Below are 19,537 nucleotides of genomic sequence, written 5' to 3'. Positions count from 1 at the left end.
GAAGTCTTACACTCCTTCCTCCCCTCTGATTTCTTTCCTTTTCTGTCTCTCTCTGCTCCTCCCTCTGGTCTTCGCTCTCTGCGCTTCGGTAAGGCTGAGGGCGGGAACCTTTACAGGAGCACAGGGACCTGGCATCTCACGGGAACAGGCACTGGCAGGTCCTGCCCACTTCCCCTCGGGGCCTCAGCGCCTTTCCTGTTAAACCAGAGGCCTTACCCTTAAGAGCAGGTCCTCTTCCTACCTATGGGTGAGAGATGTACCCCCTGTCCGGGTGCACGTTGAAACAACTGTTTGGGAAGCATGGTCTTAATATGGGGGCCCTTTTCTTTCATCACTCGTAAATAGAAAACATCCACATTTGCTTTTAAATAATTTAATTTTTAATCTTGACTTCCATGAAAAGTTACATTTAAATTTAGGAAAACTTGAAGAAAGCCAATAGAGGAGAGTCAACGGTTTTCTATTAGAGACAATTCAATGTGCAAATTTCAAATGTTTTGTATAATAAGCATAAATAATTCCACTTATTCACATTAAGAATGAAAATATTGATACACATAAAATATTAAAATAGAAACTTTAAAAGAACTAAATGAAAACACTGACATTTATTTGAAATCTTTAGAAAGACATAAAGGGATATGCCCAGGGAAAAGGTGTATGGATTCTCAAGAGGAAAACACATCACATCAGACCAGCAAAGGCTGTGGGGCATTAGGTACAGGTTGCCAAGATTTCCAGGTCATAAGTCCAGACCAACAACAAGAAAAATAGCAGCCTTTACCTCTGGGGACAATGTGTTTCCCTTTTTTTTTTTTTTTCTTTTCTAGCACAAGTATGACAGTAACATAAAACACAGAGAGAGGCTGCAGGCCAAGGACAGAGAGGTTTCCTCATCCTCCTGGTTCCAAGGTTGTGCTGCTCCAATGTGAAGCTGGCTGCAAGGTCAGCGCCCCGCACCCCAGGACACAGCGTGAACACAGCAAACAAACCCTTCGTCAAAGGCAACGTCCTTCCCCGTGACCTTCCCTGATCTCACCCCTGTTCCTTCCCCACTATCTGTCTGAGGAGGTAGGATACACAGAACCGTTTATACACTGTGGAGAATGGCTTCTCACTGAAGGGCTGGGAAGTGGCTCTGGCCAAAAGTCTCACCAGAAAGCGTGAGATTTTAATGGATTCACTGCGGAAGAGACTGTTTCTTTCCTAGGGAAGCCAAGCAAAGTGCACGGAGAAGGCCGACTCCCCCACCGTGATCAGGAACTTGCCTGCCTCTGATAGTCAGTCTTATGTTATCTCAAGAGGACACCACAGCATTTTCTGAAGACCAGAAGAAACATCTTCACTTAAATAACCTTAAAGTTTGTAATAAAATAAATAAAGTGATTTACACAGGAATTTCCATTTCACAGAGCAGCTGGTGGAGTTCATGCAAGCTGTGTCTATGAGAGGTGCCCGCCCCAACAACAACCAGAAAATAGGTTATTATTATTAGTCAGTCCTCTTAAAACTTCTAGGGCAGCATCTCAACATGACCAAAAAAAAAAAAAAAAAAAATCCCCTCATACAGAATATAAGAGGCCGTGATATATGTACACAACGGTATGCACACCTCAGTTTGAGTTAACTTTAGAAGTAAAGACAGCGGTAACCAAGAGTTGCCCATCTGCCCGCTAACATGTTCTGAGTCTTGAAAGGTGCCTATTGTGAAGAGCAGCTGGTTTGCTTTTTTTTTATGAACGTGTTCAGCCTCAGCATCACAGTCTGGATGGTTCTGCTTCTGCCGTGTCCGTGGGAGAGAGTGAGGCCGGTGGGGAGAAGCCGCGGCCGGCTGATGCTGAGTCTGGCCGCGCTCCCCGAGCTTCCTGAGTTTCCCGCAGAGGGCCTGCAGGCCCCGGAGCCTCAGCTCCCCGTCTCCGAGAGACGCTGAGGGACGGCAGGGGACTGGCCCTGGGTTCCCCAGTCCAGCCGGACCCTGCGTCTTTTCCCTTTTCTCTGAAGACGGTGGGGCAGTCCTGGCTTGGAGGTTTCCAGCCTTCTGCTTGGAAGGGTTGGAGGAGCAGCGGCTCCGGGCTGACCCCGCGCAACCCGCGGCCCGTCACACGCTTTGCTCAGATTCCTGGCTGGAGACCGGAGCTCGTCTTTCGTCCCCCGCTCACAGACAGCCCAGGCCCACCCTGCAGGGTAGGGCCTTCGGGAGCGGCGCCGAGAGAGGATGGCACCCCGCGGGCTAAGGCTCTAGGCCCCTCGGGGCCTGGGGCTGGCCCCCTGGGTCGGGTTAGCCGTACATCTGCTTGAACTGAAAGCACTCGTTGCAGTAGCCGTTGCACTTGGCGTTGCCGAAGTGGTCGCAGGCGGGGGCCCGGCAGCGCGGCGTGGGGGGCTCCTCGGGGCTGTGCTCTGGCCGGCGGGCGCTGGTGCCCGCTCGCTGGCCGAGGTGCTGGCACTCCATGCAGAGCTCCTGGCTGCAGCAGGCCAGCACATTCCGGCAGGTGGCCTGTGCGCACTTGGGCCTGGAGGCGCTCTGTGAGGCTCGGGGCAAGTCTCTGCGCTGGCTTGACCTCTGGGTGGAGAGAGCAGACAGAACTGTCATCATGCGTTGCAGGGAGAACAAGGCACCCTATTCAACCGACAGTGTGGGTCCTACAAAGGGCCCGGTGAGGCGAGGGGCATCTGCCTGTCCAAGGGGACAGGTGGCAGCCTGGGGACCGGAGTCTCCAAGGACCGCTTTTCCCCATCCCATGAAATCAGACCTTGGCCCCAGAGAGGCCCAGGGGAACCACCAACCCTAACACAGAGGCCAGTTTCTGTTTGCGTGAATAGTAATTGTGTGAATACTAAGCTATCCTCACTCAGATAGATTCCCTATCATCTACCAACCAATAGGCAAGGCATCTATCAATAAATGCTTGCTTTCTTTCGGCCAGTACTTGGAGGCACCTGGGGCAATCTGCTTCCTCCTTGGATCTCATGACAGAGGATTAGTTATTAGTTAAGGAAGCCTGCTGGCCACTAAGAGGCCTGTACTTCTGCTACAAATCCAAGAAGTCTCTGATCACCATCTGGCTTCTCAGAGGCTTTCATGGGTTTTATTCCATGCCTAGCTTCATTTGCTTCTTCAAATGAATTCAAAAGTAAACTTAGGCCATGAAAATCAATAGGAACTACTGCATGTCCAAGCCTGGGGGCCAGGCTGACTTTTCCCCTGGTTTTTCCCTGGAACTCGGCAGGGAGAAAAGCCCGTTTATCACCCCGGGAAGGAGGCTGGGCCTGAAGGACAGGGGGAAGTCCCTCGAGAGGTCTCACCAGCTGCTCTTCAGTCCTTTTTGCTTCATGGAATCTCTGATTCTGAGCTTCAATGAAACACTTCTGACAGTATCCTTCAAACACGGTGCTACCAAGGGCGCCACATTCCCTGCCCAGGCAGGGGACTGCGTTCTGGAACCTGGAGGCTGTGGGACTGGCTTTCCCAGAGGCAGCGATTAAATCTGCAAGAGAGGGGAGGCTCATCAGGAACACGTACGGGCCAGCCAGCAGAGGGACAGTTTTCTGACACAGATTAGGCCAGCTGCACTCTAGGAGAGCAACCTTTCAGACACTCAGCAAAATAAACAACAGAAACAAGACTGTAATTAAAACATCTTTGACTCTACAAGTCTCTCTTTGGAACACGCTGTACGGGTAGGTCACAGCCACAGAACAAGCAGAGACATTAAGTGCCCATCCTTCTTTCAGATTTGATATTTCTAAAACCACAAAGGCGTTCTTATGTAGTCAGTAGAGACCACCCTCTTTCCAGCTGTCTGTGTGTGTTAGTCACTCAGCCATGTCTGATGCTTTGTGACCTCACGGACTGTAGCCCACCAGGCTCCTCTGTCCATGGGATTCTCTAGGCAAGAATACTGGAGCGAGTTGCCATCCCCTTCTCCAGGGGATCTTCCTGACCCAGGGATTGAACCTGGGTCTCCTGCACTGCAGGCGGATTCTTTACCATTGGAGCCAGCAGGGAAGCCCTCTTTTCAGTTACTGCTCTTCAGATTTTGAATTTTCTCTCATTCGCTTGAGTTTCAAAAGAAGTCTTGTTTGAACTCTACCTTACAAACACTGCATTGCATGACCTTATAAAACACATTCTCTGAACTCCTCTCAGAGCTCTGTGGATCCTGGAACATGCTATTCTGTGATTTTACTTCCAAGCATGCTGGAAGAACTACTGGGATTCTGCCCCCAGGCAAGCCACACTCTCCCCCATGGCCCAGAGGGGGCTCCCTACTTGAAGTTAAGGGGCATACAGCATTTTACTCGGGCGTTTTTAAACAGAGGAGAGGAAACCCATCGTCACACTCACGTTTATTTTCTCTGTACTCGATGAAGCACAGTGTGCAAAAGCCTTTGTTCTCTGGGGTCCCAAAGTACACGCAGCCCGCTTTCCTGCACTTACTGGTCCCCATCCTTTCCCCTGGAGTCCGTGTGGCCGGGGAGTGGTGACCGGCGGGTGCCTCGGGCCCGGCTCTGCGGCAGGCATGTGGGGACAGGCTCTGGGCCAGCTGCGAGGGGTCGGACTTGGAGCGCTGGTGGAAGGACAGGGAGCCGCTGGAGCTGAGGTTCGGGGCGGCCTCGGCTGTAGTCCTTTTAAGGCAAGTACTGCAGATGCCATTAAACGTCCTGGTGACATCCTGGAGGCAGGCTCGGCACTTGCCCGGGTCGGGAAGCCGCGCGGGGTCCGCGGGGCGGCCTGCTGGCAGCTGCCGGGCGTTGTGGCATCGCTCGCAGAAGCCGTTGTGCTGCATGTTGAGGGTAAAGGGGCAGCCGGGGCTCCTGCACTTCATGGCCGTGGTCTCGCTGAACAGGAAGAGGCTGGGTGCCGTCGGAGGGGCTGAGTGGGGGCCTCCGGCGGGCTCCGCGGGACTCCAGACCTCCCCCCGGGAGGTCCCAAGCACCAGGCCGGGGAGCAGCTCGGGACCCGGCTTGGAGGTGGGCTTTGGGACTTTCGTTTGGTTCTTCTGCCGCCTTTCTGAGCACTCGTGGCACAAAGGCTGGGTGTTCACGGACATGAAGAATGGGCAGTTGGGTGTCTCACATTTGATGTCCATGAGAGAAAGCTGGGGGATGGAAGGGTCCAGAGGATTCTGGGGGTGCGCGTTTCTCCGTCCCGGCTCACTGTTTTCCTGCCACTTCTTGTATTCGTGCTGGACAAGTTCAAAGTAATCATCTACCAGGTTTATTTCTTTGGGTAAGTTAGCTTCATCCAACCTAAAGAACAAAAGGAAAAATATGAGACTTCACAAACACACACACAGACACAGACCCACACACAATATTACATCATTAGCTTATAGAACAAACTGAAAATATGGATTGTGGCAATAACTTTCTACCCAGCCACTGAAATGCAGTCTGTGATAGTTTGCGCCTCTAATGTGACACAGTCCAGTAATGCTGAGAAGACATCACTATTCTGAGAATCAGTCTCATTTAATTAATTTTGGTCCACCCCAAATTACAGATAATGCTAAAGAGAGGGTTACTTGGGGACTGCTTCTATACTTACTCTATTCCTCTTTGAAATAGTTACTTTTACTATCTAAGTTCTCAGAGATGAAATTTCTAGTGAAACATTCTTAAGGGTATTCATTTGGGACAAGTCTACTTTCCAGCACAAACTATACTGGAATGTTGCATTCTGTATTTTGCTGTTATTAATTTTAAATGTGCATCTGGTGCCTATCAGCATTAACTGCCATGAGCAGTAACTAAGACGTGGACATGCCCACAGGCACTCCGTACTGACTTCTGACTCACTGAAATTTGTTCATCTCCACGCTGAGAAATTGTTTAGCTTAGGCCTTCTCGGTCTTGTGCACTTCAAGTTCTAGGAAACAGGCATCTCTTTATCATCAAGCCAGTGTTTACAATCTCAGTACCTATAAACGCGTGCTCTGGGTCTCTCCTCCCTGATCCACGTGGCCAACTCATGTGGCTGCTACAGAAACACATTCTACAGCCCAGCCTGCATGTGATGTGTTTGCCTTACCCAGAAGCCAGGAGAATGAGGCTTTTGTTTCTAAGAATTTTCACTTGTTAGTCTAGCACTGGGGCAATTAAAAGAAAAAAAAAGTATCCTTGATGTGAACGCACTTTTTGAAGCCACAATGCTGGCTTCCAAGCATCCAGATACACAGGACAATCCTCTGGAAAAATTCCTTGTTGTCATTTGAAAACCAAAGTCAGTGCCACTTGAGCTGATTGTCTCTGACACACATAAGCCCCTAAATTTGTTTCACGTTGGAGGAAACTGGCTTCAAATAACTTTACTATTGGTCTCTGAGGCAGAAGCAGCTTAAAGATGACACAGGACAGAGCTAAGAACAAACTGCTTACTTTGCAGCATTAATTAAATGGGTGGTACCATGGTCCCAGCCTTGAACAGGGATTTCTACCACCATCAAGTACTCTTTCAGGAGTTTTTCCTTCATCTCGTTTTCAGGATCTGTCAAAAAGTGAACTTTTAAGTCTTCAAATCGTCCTCGCTCTCTGTTAACAAGTGGAACAGCTCGGATTTCTGAGGGAAAAAGAAATAACACGTAAGCAAAATGGTTCTACTAAACAGGATTTTGTGTGAGGTCACATATATATAACGACTGCATTTTGAAAAAACAGAAAGGATACAATTACCGAGTGGAAAAGTATTATCTAGCCACAAAATCAAATGGGGAAACAAACCGTGCTAAACTCTAATATAAAATACACTGTTTCCAGGAAGTTCACAGAATATTAAGCAGCCTCCAAGCAGCGGGTCTTATTGGTTAAATTACTGCACTTCAGATTCAGACTGACCTGAGTTCAGATTCTGACTCCGCCACTATCCAGCTCTGTGACATTAGGGAAGTTACTTAACTTCTCTGAGCTTCAGGTGCCTCATCTGTACAGTAAGGCTATCCGTGCTTATAGCATCCACATGGATGCTGTGAAGACTAAATGAAATAAATATTGTACCTAAAGCATTTATAAAGTACCCTATTGGTTCCACATTAAGATAGTACAGTAATAGCTAGCCTGCCAGACATTTACCTGCCCCAGGCCAGGCACTGTATTATGGGCTAATTAAGAAATGGTGGTAGTAATAGACATTATCTCCTATTTGCTACTAACATGCTCAAAGTAGGTCCCAAACAACACACAAAACAAGTGGGAGTGGGGGGGCATTATGATTAGTGCTAGTGCATTATTGTTGCTAATCAAACAAATGACAGAATACTCTATTTGAATAAAACTAATATTCTTAAATGAGGCTTTCAAAAAGGAGCCAAAGAGCAAACCCTGAGGTTCAGTAAGAACAGGGTGTACCAGGATTCACCAGCAGTCACAAATGTGAATAGATGTTTGGTTTTCTCACCAGGTCCACTGTCCTTCATGGTCACCAGGGGTACAAAGTGTTGGCTGTCATAGCCGAGCACAATGGGGTATCTGTAGCATTCCTGGGCAGGCCAGTGCAGAGGCAGATAAATCCCACCCACCTTCAGAGGAGCAAAATTGGAACCTGATTCCAAACTTCTCAGCATTTTGTCTGTTTAAGGAAAGAGAAAGAAAAGATAAGGCCCTCTGAGACTTTCATGGGAGTCCATTTAACTACAGTCGCCTGGAACTTGGGTCACGCTAAGAGGTAAGGGATTAAAGCTGAAAGGCACCTAAACACAGATAAGCCATCAGCGGGCATCTCACCTGAAATGACAATGATTGGCCTTCTGAGGATGTTGCAAAGGACAAATATGTGTATTTCTTCCAGTGAATGATACTGCAGTCCACCTCGGGCCGCGGGTGTGTCCGCGGATGCCATCTTAACGAGGCTGTCCCACTCATCGGTCCAATTCTAAGGGGAGAGGAAAGAAACTATTGAACGTACTATGCATTAAAAAACAACTTTGGCTCCACTCTATAATTATTCACTGGTATCACTGAGCTTACTTTTACCCTTTCCTGAGATCATCACTCAAATGATCACCCGCTTTCCCCCCATTCTGGTTTTCTTCCTTTAATTTTTCCCACTACAAGGCAAACTCAGAAGCAGAAGAGCACGGGGACAGCACCTGCTTTCAGAAAAATCCCTGCTGAAGCACCACGCCAAGCTCCTTGCACACAAAGTCTCAGCCTAGTGACCGAAGATGGGGAGGCGCCCCCTGAATCTGACTGGCGGGCTCAGTAAAGCAAGCGAAGGGCCATCAACCCCCCCAAACAGCCAAAATGCCACAGGGAATCCCGTGATCAGAAAGATCATTCTAAAATGACTCTCCAGCTGGGAAGATGCTGCCTGGGAGCCTCCCAGCAGTGACAAGGGCCTTGGGCTCATCCCACGGGAGGTTTCTGGTGTTTTCCATTGACTCTGCTTAGTCAAGTTCACGTGACCCAGCAAACCATATGCTCCCTGACAGCAGGGACTGGTCAGAGGTGCACTTTTCCCACCATGGAGCTCTGTCAATAGATGCTTGAGGAGGAAGCCCAACATACCCGGGTGTCGTAGCAAAGCCCAGTTTCCACGAATTCCTGAGACTTAAGAGACTCCAGCTGCCAGCGGAATTTAAAGTTGCGTGTGTCCGTCTCCTTGAGGGTGCTGAAGAGCGCCTTCCTCAGGACCAAGTCTGTGTCCTGAACACCCCACATGTACTGGGAAGCCGCGTGCATGAGGCAGTTTCCGTCACCTGGGGACAGAAGGGAAGCAAATTCTAGCAATCTGCAGCTAAGGCCTAGCAGAGGTTTCCAGAATAAAGCAGCCTCTCTGCTACCATTGGTGGGGACCCAGTAGTGCTTGTGAGAAATGCCAATGGTTTAGTTTCTTAGTCAAAGGACTAGCTGGTAACATTTCACTCGGTGATGACAGCTTTAAGGGAAAAATAAAAAATCATTCTTGTAACTCTTCTGTTTAATGCGTGCTACTAACAGCCCAAGGAACCAAGGACTGAGAGTCTGGAGACCTTGACTCCTGTCTGGCTCTGCCCTCGGTGGGGAATTTTTTAACTTCTGAGTATTTTTCCTCTTTGTGAGATGAGGGCATTGGGTTATGATCTCTGAAGTCCCTTCCTTTCTAACAAGCCTTGATTTTCTGGCTCAGGTGCTGGTCCTATTGCTCTCTGACCCTGAGAGAGAACACCCAGAGCAACATGCTCAAACCAGGAAGCTGGTCTGGCTCCGCTTACTAGACAGGGACTGTCTGTCCATGACTCAGGGGTAAATGACTTGACCACCCCACCACAGCATTCGGGGCCTGGGAGTTTCCTCTCCTGATTTATAAAATGGGACTGAGACAGAATTACCTATTAGCCTGCTCACCCCCACCTCCCATAAATGCCTTGTGTGAACCTGCTTGTTAGCAGTTAGAGTCCCTTTTCAGAGTTAAAGAGTGCCTAGATGTCTACATTTCAAAATAATTCAGTGTTTACGGCTGGCACTTAAAGAACTCTGAGCCTTTTGAGAAAAAGATAGGTCTAATTTTAGTCTGTCACTTTGTTACTTTTATAGGTTAAAAATCCACAACTCATGAAATGGCATTTTTTTTTTTGGCCTCCAAAGAATAAACATTTTGGAGGAATGTTTAATATTTAAAAAGTTAACTCCTTAGGCTCTTCTGGGAAGTGCAAAATTTTTTTATAAAGAAAAGTTCAAGCATGTATATTATCTATGGTGAAACAGATCACCAGCCCAGGTGGGATGCATGAGACAAGTGCTCGGGCCTGGTGCACTGGGAAGACCCAGAGGAATTGGGTGGAGAGGGAGGTGGGAGAGGGGATCGGGATGGGGAATGCGTGTAACTCTATGGCTGATTCATATCAATGTATGACAAAACCCACTGAAATGTTGTGAAGTAATTAGCCTCCAACTAATAAAAAAAAAAAAAGTTCAATTATTTCCTTACATTGCTATATGGGGCAATGAAGCTATTTGAAATTTTATCATATCCTAATTACAGTCAACTGTAAACAACACCACCACCACCACCCTCAAACATATCCACAGCCAATATCCTTTCAGTTTACACAGTCAGAAAAACTAGCTAAATAAACATTTAAACAAATGAACCAAAAAGATCGCTCAAGCCTTGTGTCTTGGCAGAGTGTGGCAACAATTGCAAGCTGTTGAAATTTCCCCTTTGCAAAATCTAGAGCAAAGATAAGGCTTTTTTTCTTCTTCTTGTGCTTACTTTCAGTTCTTTATTGAGATGCACCAGCATAAAATTCCCTAAGTAACATCTGGAATTCCCCAGTGCTAAGTTATTTGACTAGCAATTGAGCAACAGCTATTGTACTTTTTGTTCTGGTGTGTAGACATTTAAACTGCGAAGTGCACCCTGGACTTTCCAAGTGGGTGTGGTCAGGGTGAGCTGGAATAGGGCTACTCATTATACAAGTGAAATCGCTGCAGCCAATAGACGCTGGAATTTTTCAAATGAAGTTTCAATTTTATGCCACCTACTCCCTTCCTCATTCACCGCAGTCTCATATCCTCAAATGCAAACTTGTGAATCACCCCCTCCCCAAATAGACCATTGATTTTGAAGAGCCTTCCTATAGGGGGAAGACTTAAAAAAAAAAAATGGTGCTAATAAAAATCAGAAAGGAAAAGTCATTTGTTTTCCTCTTCCCCTAAATATCTTCTCTTCCTTTTCCAAAATTTTAAGGAATTTTCTTGTAAGTGGAGAAATAAAAGGACTCTGAGCCTAAAAACCCCCATCTCTCAGAAAATGATATCAAAATGCACTTGCTTTGTAGTTTTATTTGTAGCGTGAATCCTTGACTTAAATGTGTATCTTTGCAAGACAAGTATTTACTTTTTATATTCCATTTTTTCCCTTAAGGAACTAGAGCAAGTTGAACGTAAAATCTCAGTTCAGTTCACGATAAAATGGTTTTTTTCTTACTACCACATTTCTAATTTGGCAGAATCTCTTCTTTTCAACTCTCCCAAAGTTGACTCCACCTCTTTTTGTAACAAAATGGGAGAGTTAAAACCACAAACTGTCAGGAATATAAACCCCTTGATGATGACTTAACATAATTACCTACTTCTAAGCATCTCTTGATTTAATGCCAAAACCAGTGTAAACACTAGGTAGCCTCAGTTTTCTGTTTCTAAGAATCTATGCTTTAAAAATAAAAGCACGATGTTGAGGTGATGCACTTAACCCCCAAAACCCAAGCAAAAAGTCATGTCCCTCAATCGTGCCAAGTTACCCAAGTCAAAAACGGCCAAAGTGAATGTACCACTTCATTTAATTAAGTTAACATACTTATCATCTGGTCTCACTGTCAGTGAAGATGTATTATTTTGCCCTTAGATGTATATCAAGCAAAATAATTGGGATGGTTTAGGATTGTCACTGATCTAAGGACAGGAGTTTCCTGCTTTTATCTAGACAATAAGCAGTCTACAGCTTCTTGTAATAATTAAAACTACATTTATAAAATAGAATTTTGCTACTACATTTAACACTAGGCTTGAATGTTTCTGTGATGTGCATACTCTTGCTCAAAGGAAATAATTAAAAAAAAAAACAGTGAAGTTTAGAACAGGAAACAGCAATGAGTTGTAAACAGCCATTGGGCAGACAGTCACAGACAGCAAGAAGTGCAGTACAGTACTAGGAATCCCTAAAAAGAATGAAACAGAGGACTAAAACCTGAGCTAAGAACTCAGGTTTATCTGTCTAGTTAGTATCTTGGGACTGCAAGCAACAGAACCTAGGTAAGGGAGCAGCTGACAACAGCCGTTGGTTAACCCATAAAATGCCATCGATTCAAGAAGTGTAAGGCCATCATCACGGGCATTTTCTAATGACAGTGGAAAACACTATTGATTTTCACACCATGCTTTTCTTCTGAACTTTTTAAAGCCTTTTGATATTTCCATTACTCGTGAGGGAAGGGTATTTCATGATTGAACAGTCACAAGAATTAGATACAGAAGTCATACGTACACACCCTACACATACACCTAACGCACGGCGTCCAGAAATGCATTCTCCAAGCTTCAGGGTGCTCTGCTCTCTAACATGCACTAGAAACCACCCTCAATTCAAATACTCCCAAAGCAAGCTTGCTTTCATCACATGCCCCTTGGAGTGTCTCTATGCTAAGGTACCTATAGCCTTAAGAGACTTGATTTGGGGCTGGTGCCTTTTAATAAATAGGGACTCAGCATGGTAGGAGCCACCCCAATCCCCAGAAGACAGAAGCACGTCTTACCATTTGTCTTCAGTGCCACAAGCCTCCTGACTTCTCGACACCAGTTGAGCTTCTTCTGGCTTTCCAGGGAAGCCTGGATGTTTCTGTCAATGAGAGCATTGTGGATGATCTCCCGAAACTGTGGACAAAACTGGCAAGTTCTGAACATTTCCAGAGTGTATCGGTGCATGGATTTAAAGTGATGAATGATTCCATTGGTAGGTTTAAAAATATCTGCTGGTGTCCTCTCTCTTATCTTCACAGCTTTCCGCATATTGCTCAAATACAAGGCCAGAGGAAGGAGTTGCTCAGCCATGGTGCTCTCCAATACCTGAAGAGGAGGGAAAGAAAACCCCACGCCGTTAGTCTGACTTTGATATGACTCCTATATACCTGCCTGCAGGAAACCCCACCGTCTGAACTTGTCATTACCCTGAGTGGCAGGCAAAAGATCTTAGTCACCTCTACTCCCAGGATACTAGCTGGCCCCAAAGATGAACTCACACTGGACAGTTTTAAGTTACATCATTTTTAAAGATTAGTCTAAACAAGAGAAGGAGTGGGCAATGAGGAGGAGGGGAATAACCCGTGTTTTCAGTAAAGTTTGTCAGGGAGCCAAGCCTGTCTGTCAGCAACAGGTACGGAGCCTTCTAACTCACTGAAACTCCCCTCTCATCCTGATGCTGTTCTGGGGGCAAACACTGGATTTGAGGTGCCCTGAATGCTGGTTACAAGCACCATGTAGCCCTGACAAGTCAGCTCCTCTTCTAAGAGCACCACCAAGCAACCCTTTTTTCTCGTCCATGTCTTGATTTACCTCTTTCAAGCACTCCCTCCCTATACTGGAAAGACAACAAACATTTTGTGAAAAATCCTGCAATTTTATGCTGCCATGTAGGCAGTCGATTGGACTTTTCTCTGTAGTCCCCAAAAGGAACATTTATAAAGCATTTACTTATAAAATGCTATTTATATATATACATAAAGAGTTAAACTAAATGCTTTATAACCAACAAAAAAGTCTACTCCCAGCAAGATGCTTTCCAATTTTAAGAGCAAACAGTTAGCAGTCTTTCAGAACCTCTCCACTGAACTTTACAACATCAGAAGAAGAATTAGAATAATAACAATACTAGAATAATAAATCCTACACTTCCATGGGCAGATATTGAAAGCATGGAATTATATTCTATGTAATGATGGAATTAACTGTACTACTTAAACTCAACTGCCAACACAATTTTATCATTGTCTTCCAGCTACCAATACTCAGATGGATTTCTCACCGTGTCTTCATCCTGAAATCTTCAAGCACACTCAACTAGTGGAAAGAAAGAAAAGTTTGGAAGGAAAGAAGGACAAGGAAAGAAGTTGCAGCCACAGGGGGCCACTCAGGACAAATGAAAGAGGAGGAGGATAACTCCAGCATCGCCAATCCGTGACAATAGCATGGGAAGATGTGAATCGATTTAACACGGGACTTTGCGGTTCATCTCTTTGTGGAGAGCCAGCTGACATTCACTGACCCTGAGCAGAGTGCCCTGCCATCCATCCAAATTTCCAAGATGAAGACAAAGACAGTTTCAGAGCACGAACAGGGCCTCTAGGAAGTTTCACTGTGATTGTTAATCCCAGTCATGTAGCATACTGTTTGCCAGAGCAAGACTCTAGATGAGAAAGAAGTTAAACCAAGTTAAGAGGGAGAAGAAATCTATGTTACAAGGAAGCCTGTCCTGGGTCGGTCTCAGCTTTCTTAAAGACATTGATAAAATGGTCTAAATTCTCATGGCCCACTCCAGGGAGCAGGTGGACTAGATGACTCCAAGGTTCCTCCTGAGGAGTCTTCTGGTGGTAGATTTAGATCAGGATTCCTAATCTGACAGCTAGATGATGCCTGGAAGAAGTCATTCTCTGGGTCAAATGGTAATCTCTCCTTTTTGACGTCAGACATTCCTTGCAGGTGGAACTGGGCAAAATCATGACAAGAACACAGATACAACTAAGGGACAAAAACATCACACACGCGCCTCCTTGGTGGCATGGCAAAAGTCTCTTTCATGACGTCATTCATTTGTCCATCCATCACTCCGCAAGCACGGCCTGACCACATACTCTACTGCCTGACCATCAGCTTGATGCTGAGGCAAAAGATCAAAGATAACCTTATTCCCCAGCATGAAGTCACATGACTATCATAGTCTCCAGCTACATCACCTGCAGTACTGGTCCCGCTCAGGGAGGTCCCACACCATCCAAGGGCAGGGCTTTGCCTAGAAGCCCGGTCTTCCAAACCCATCCCCTTGTTAATCTCACAACACCACACCTGTGGCCGCAGTGCCTGCTGCTGTCACGTGGAAACAGACAGGCAAGAAGATCCGAAACAAACTAGGTGTAGCCTCTTTTTACTTTTCTGACTCTTCTATTATTTTCTTCTGCACCTAAGATCTTTCAAATAGTGAGCGCTAGAACCACAGGCAAGACATGCAAATGTCAATATCCGACAGTCCAGTGTTGCCTCATTCATTGGTGTAGCCTTGAATGGCCTGCAGCATTGCCTCCTTAAAAGAAATCAAGACCCACTGCCTAAGTGGTCAGGACTTAGACTTCTCCACATTTAAGATTAAGGAATAATCTGACTGTGATAAAGAATTTCTGAGCTATGAATGTAATGTCCTTATATGCAAAGACAAACAATATCACCCATAACATTTCTTTCATGTTTCTGATACCTCATTGGCCTACCAACAGATATTAAATTTTCAGAAAGTACTACTTCAAAAACTCAAAAATTATACAAAGAATTGAAAAAAAAAAAAGAAGCACCTCAGGACACAAGAATGAAGCAGTAACTGGCTGCTTAATAATCTGGGACATTGGGGCTGTGGTCCAGAAGACCCAAACACTGGTTCTCCCAAAAGGCTGCCCTGGGAGAGTTGACCAGAGCAGCTTTCCGAGGAAAGATCAGAGGCAGGGAGAACTGAAAACAAAGCGGTCTCAACAAGAGTTGAGCTCCTTCCTTACTTAATACCACGGCTTTCCTGAAAGGCCAGGTGGCAGGATGTGGGACGACCCCGGCTGACAAAGACAGTCTGACTTGGGGGTAGGGGCTTGCAGATGCTCTAAACTGGAGTCAGCCCCCAAGGCAGGCGGACGACCTCCTTCTCCACGCAAACTTCTCTGACACTGCTGCACTCCGAGTGTCTGCAAGCCCTCCCCGGAAAGGACAGCTGACCGGGCCCCCCGCCCCCTAGGTTCTGCTGCTCCTGCGACATCCTACCCCTCTGGACTGGTGCTGCACAGTCTGGAAAGAGGCCAGGCGGTTCTGCAAGGTCTACGTGGCCGTAAGCATGCAGAGCTCGACTCCAAAAGGGACAAGCCGAACAGCAAAGCACCCATGACCACCCGGACCAAGCGGTTCCGGGGGGCGACTCTCCCCCAAGCAGCTGCCATTCAAGTTCTCTGCATGAGCTGCAAGGAACAGTTGTCTGGATCCTAGAATACAGGCTGTCACCCCAACATCTGGCGGCCACCTCCACTCTCAGCAGCTCAGAACCTTACAGGGGTCACAAACGGCCAACAAACTTCCCTCTGGAATCGCGGCAAAACCAAGGCCAGGTCGACGGGGCCAGCCCGCGGGTCGCTGCCAAATTCGCATCCGCAGCCCTTGTCCCGGGAGAGCCCGTGGCAGACGGCACAGGGACGCTGGGTTACCTCTTGGGTCCGCGCGATCCTCTTCAGAAATCCTAAGTCCAGGTCAGGACAAGCGTGCGCCGCAGGCTGGGGTCGCAATTCGGGTTGGGGCCGGGTGGAGACGGCTCCCCATGGACGCCTGGTTCGGGCGAGTTCTCCGGCGGGCCGTCCGGGGGGTGTGGATCTCCCTTGCTGCTGCCACTGCAGTCCTCCCGGCGGCTGCTCTCGCCGCTCCGCCCCCACGGCCTCCTAGCTCGTCGCACTTGGCCGCCGCGAAGGCTGCAGACTGCCAGTTCTCTTTTTTCCCTTTCTGTTTTACCGCCCGCGGACACCGGGGATTTCCACCCAGGGACTTTCCAGTCACGTGACACGAGCCCCAGACTCCCGAAGCCCCGATCTCGCCGCTAGGGGGCGCAGGAGGCGCAGCCGGAGCGGGAAGCCAGATACACTCCGCCCCGCCCCGACCCCGCCCCGCCGCCCCGCCCGAGAAACTCCTGCGCCCCGCCCCGGGGTGTCCCCGCGTGAGTCACCTGGGCATTTCGGAAGCTGGACCGAACGTCACATCCATGTGGAAATCGCAGTGATGGGAACTGGAAATGAAATAGGTTCTTTTTCTCAGCCGTTTTTCTGCAGAAAATCATCAACTGTGGAGAACAAGAAGGGAAATCATAAAGAAAGAAAACCCTAAAAACCACCCTAGCGCCCGGGGACCACAGACCTCTGCTGGCTTTGCTCTGCTTGGGCTGCGCACGTGATGAGCCCGTAGGGGAGCGTCCAACTCTGGGCCCCCGGGGGGAATTTCGAGAAAAAGATGCAGTCACAGCTCTTGGTCCTCACCCGCTGCATTCCTGCCATCCCCGGACCCCAGGCTGGTGGGAGGCTACCTGGAGGTGACGTCAGACCTCGCGGCCCTGAAATTCACAGAGGCAAAACCAGAAAGATAAAATTAGGAATCAAAACCCCTACCAACTCCGTCCCTCACTTGATTGATTTCCCATCTCCATTTCTGCGTATCAGAGGTCCCGGTGGCATCACATTCAGGTATCATACCAATTTACAAATCACTTCTTGTTCCTTCCTGTCCTTGCTACATTCCCCTAAGCTGTTATTCGGAGTCCTTCTAGGAGATCTTGATAATAGTTCTCCCCAAGCTGATGATACTTATTACTGTTACTCTTGATTGGTGTTGTTTTGGTCCCTAAATCATGGCCAACTCTTGTGACCCCATCGACTGTAGCCGGGCAGGCTCCTCGGTCTATGAGATTTCCCAGGCAAGAATACTGGAGTGGGTTGCCATTTCCTTCTCCAGGGGATATTCCCACCCAGAGATAGAACCCATATCTCCTGCAAAGGCAGGCTGGTTCTTTATCACTGAGCTCCCCTATTAAGTAGCATGCTAAGAGCACTGTCTTTACCCAGCGGGTGTCTTGTGGAAATAGATGTCAGCCATCTTGGCTGTGAGGGACATGAGTTGTGGAGAGAGAACCACTAAGTCAGTCCTTTTATTGCCCTGGTGTCCCCCTTGACTGAGCTCATTTTCTAGCATGATTAAACTAGAACCAGACTGAAGTATTCTGTACCATTGTCCTCTTGTAGACTTAAGTTACTTGTCAGGACATATATCTCAGGTTTTGAGTTAGAAAAATATACTCCTTCTCTAAGAAATAAGAACCTGCCAAGAATGAGGTGGAGTCTGCATAAGGGGTGGTACTTTTCCAGCGGCTTTTAGAAGTGAGAGTCAGTAGTGACTAAGGTCCCAAGGCTGCTGCTGGTCATTTGAAACCAATGACTGGAATTTTTTTTCCAACTTCTAACCTGATATTTGTTCTTCTCTCATTCACAAATGTTTTCAACTCAAGTAACACCGAAACAATGATAGTTAAGCATATAGTAATAATGATGATGATACTTATCAAGTCCTTGTTACGTGCCAGGTTGTAGGCTGTTTGCATTCTGCCATTTAAGCCTCACAATTCCACTTTGCAGATGAAGAAATTGACGTTTAAGAAGTTTAAGCCATTTGCCCAAAGCCTGCACAGTCAGTGACAGAGCCATGATTGGCCCTGGGCCTGCCTTACACCCACACCGTTAGGTCCTAACTATTGATAATCACTCTCAGAAGAGAGCCTATAAGATTTAAAGTCTCAGGGCCCCCGTTTGTAGGGGCCCAGCCTCATAAGCCTATGGCAGTCACTTAGCAAAACATGGACCCTGGCCAGGGGCAGCATGTGGTCTTGGGAGCCAGACAGGCCTTGGTTTCATCCTCAGGAAACTTTCTGAGCTGGTAAAGCTGATAAAAGATGATGGATGTAAAAGAACATCCTCATACCACTCCCTCCTTGTGCTCATTTGAAAACAGAATTTGCCAGCTCCTGTGCATCGCTGCCTGGCTGTGGCCCCTCAACTCCCCTGTAGCTTCCATTATCCCTTTTCTGGCTTACATCTGCTCTCTGGTTTCATGAGCTAGGAATGCAATAGCAGGAGCAACAAGCCTGAAAGACCATGGTTATATCTGTCACTTCCAATTGTCCTAAGATCACTGCTGTACCATCTTGTCTGCCAAGATGAGGATTTGTAATGAGGTCATGGCAGTCAGAGGCAGAGTGGTCTGTAACTGTCAGTTTAGTTCTACCCCCATTTCCATAATTCTACCACTGGAATGATGGTCTCTATGAAGATGCTTTCTTAGCCCTGTCCTTCTCTAGTTTTTACTGTTCTTTCCACCTTCTGAATCAGAGCTCTGGCTCTGCACTTTTCCCTTTCTAGTACCTAACACATGGGCAAAACCAATCAGAATTTTCTTGGTAAATCAGAAACAAAGAGTGGAAGAGGAAGGGAGACTACAAAGGAGAAACTCCTTATGGGAGAGGAGATATAAAGTTTGGGGAAATCTGGGCAGTGCATTGAAATCAAAGAGATATAAAAGCCTTGTGTTAGCCGCTCAGTCGTGTCCAACTCTTTGCGACCCCATGGAGTGTAGCCTGCTAGGGTTCTCTGTCCATGGGATTCTCCAGGCAAGCCTTATGAGGAACTAATTTCTGTGACAGAGTTTACTGAGATGAACAAAACTCTGCAAAGAGAAAGGACTATTGTTAACACTGAGTGGACACACAGGAGAAAAATAAGGTCTGTTTATCAGAGAGAAAAGGAATTCTGGTTATGTGGGGATGTTTTGGAGCATTTCCAAGTTACATATGATTTTTGCTGTGGTGCCAACATTCACATGTCATGAACTTCATACAGTGAGCACACATGACCTCTTGGAGTTACACAGTCTGTGGGACTGTGCCTGTGGCCTGTATTCTTATATCACATAATGAAAAAGATGTACATCGTAATATAGTGGTGGGGGGTGTGGAGAGGGAGGTGGAGAGTGGGGTGGGGGCAGGGGCAGGAGAGACTTGATTAGACAGAGGCAGTCTTGGTAATTGAGAAGAGGACTGATACCTGGCTCACCTCAAACTCAGTTCATGAGTCTTTCTTAAGAAACAGCCACAGTGTATTTCTGAAAGTGTATGGAATTTTAAGGACTAGCAATCATAGGTTAAACTGAAATGGAACATTTTGTGTCTGTTGTACAATCATTCCACTTTTCCTAGTGTTGTGCTCTGTTGAAAACGAAAATCCATATTAAA

The 19,537-nt window shown here is 47.0% G+C and overlaps 1 protein-coding gene across 1 annotated transcript; it reads right to left on the bottom strand.

Annotated features, from left to right (window-relative positions):
• Positions 1 to 498: 498 nt before the first annotated feature.
• Positions 499 to 16,237, bottom strand: TNFAIP3 (TNF alpha induced protein 3). Its single transcript, XM_043888416.1, has 9 exons — positions 15,924 to 16,237; positions 12,234 to 12,543; positions 8,506 to 8,696; positions 7,723 to 7,870; positions 7,397 to 7,567; positions 6,382 to 6,562; positions 4,349 to 5,253; positions 3,307 to 3,488; positions 499 to 2,563 (listed from the first exon to the last, which is right to left on the bottom strand). The coding sequence occupies exons 2-9, from the start codon at positions 12,526 to 12,528 to the stop codon at positions 2,279 to 2,281; spliced, it is 2,358 nt and encodes a 785-aa protein (XP_043744351.1). The 5' UTR covers positions 12,529 to 12,543; positions 15,924 to 16,237; the 3' UTR covers positions 499 to 2,278.
• Positions 16,238 to 19,537: the final 3,300 nt, after the last annotated feature.

This window comes from Cervus elaphus, chromosome 26, assembly GCF_910594005.1.
Source record: "Cervus elaphus chromosome 26, mCerEla1.1, whole genome shotgun sequence".
NCBI lineage: Eukaryota > Metazoa > Chordata > Mammalia > Artiodactyla > Cervidae > Cervus > Cervus elaphus.
The sequence above is the reverse complement of the archived record's forward strand: the minus strand, read 5'-3'. Positions and strand labels throughout refer to the sequence as shown.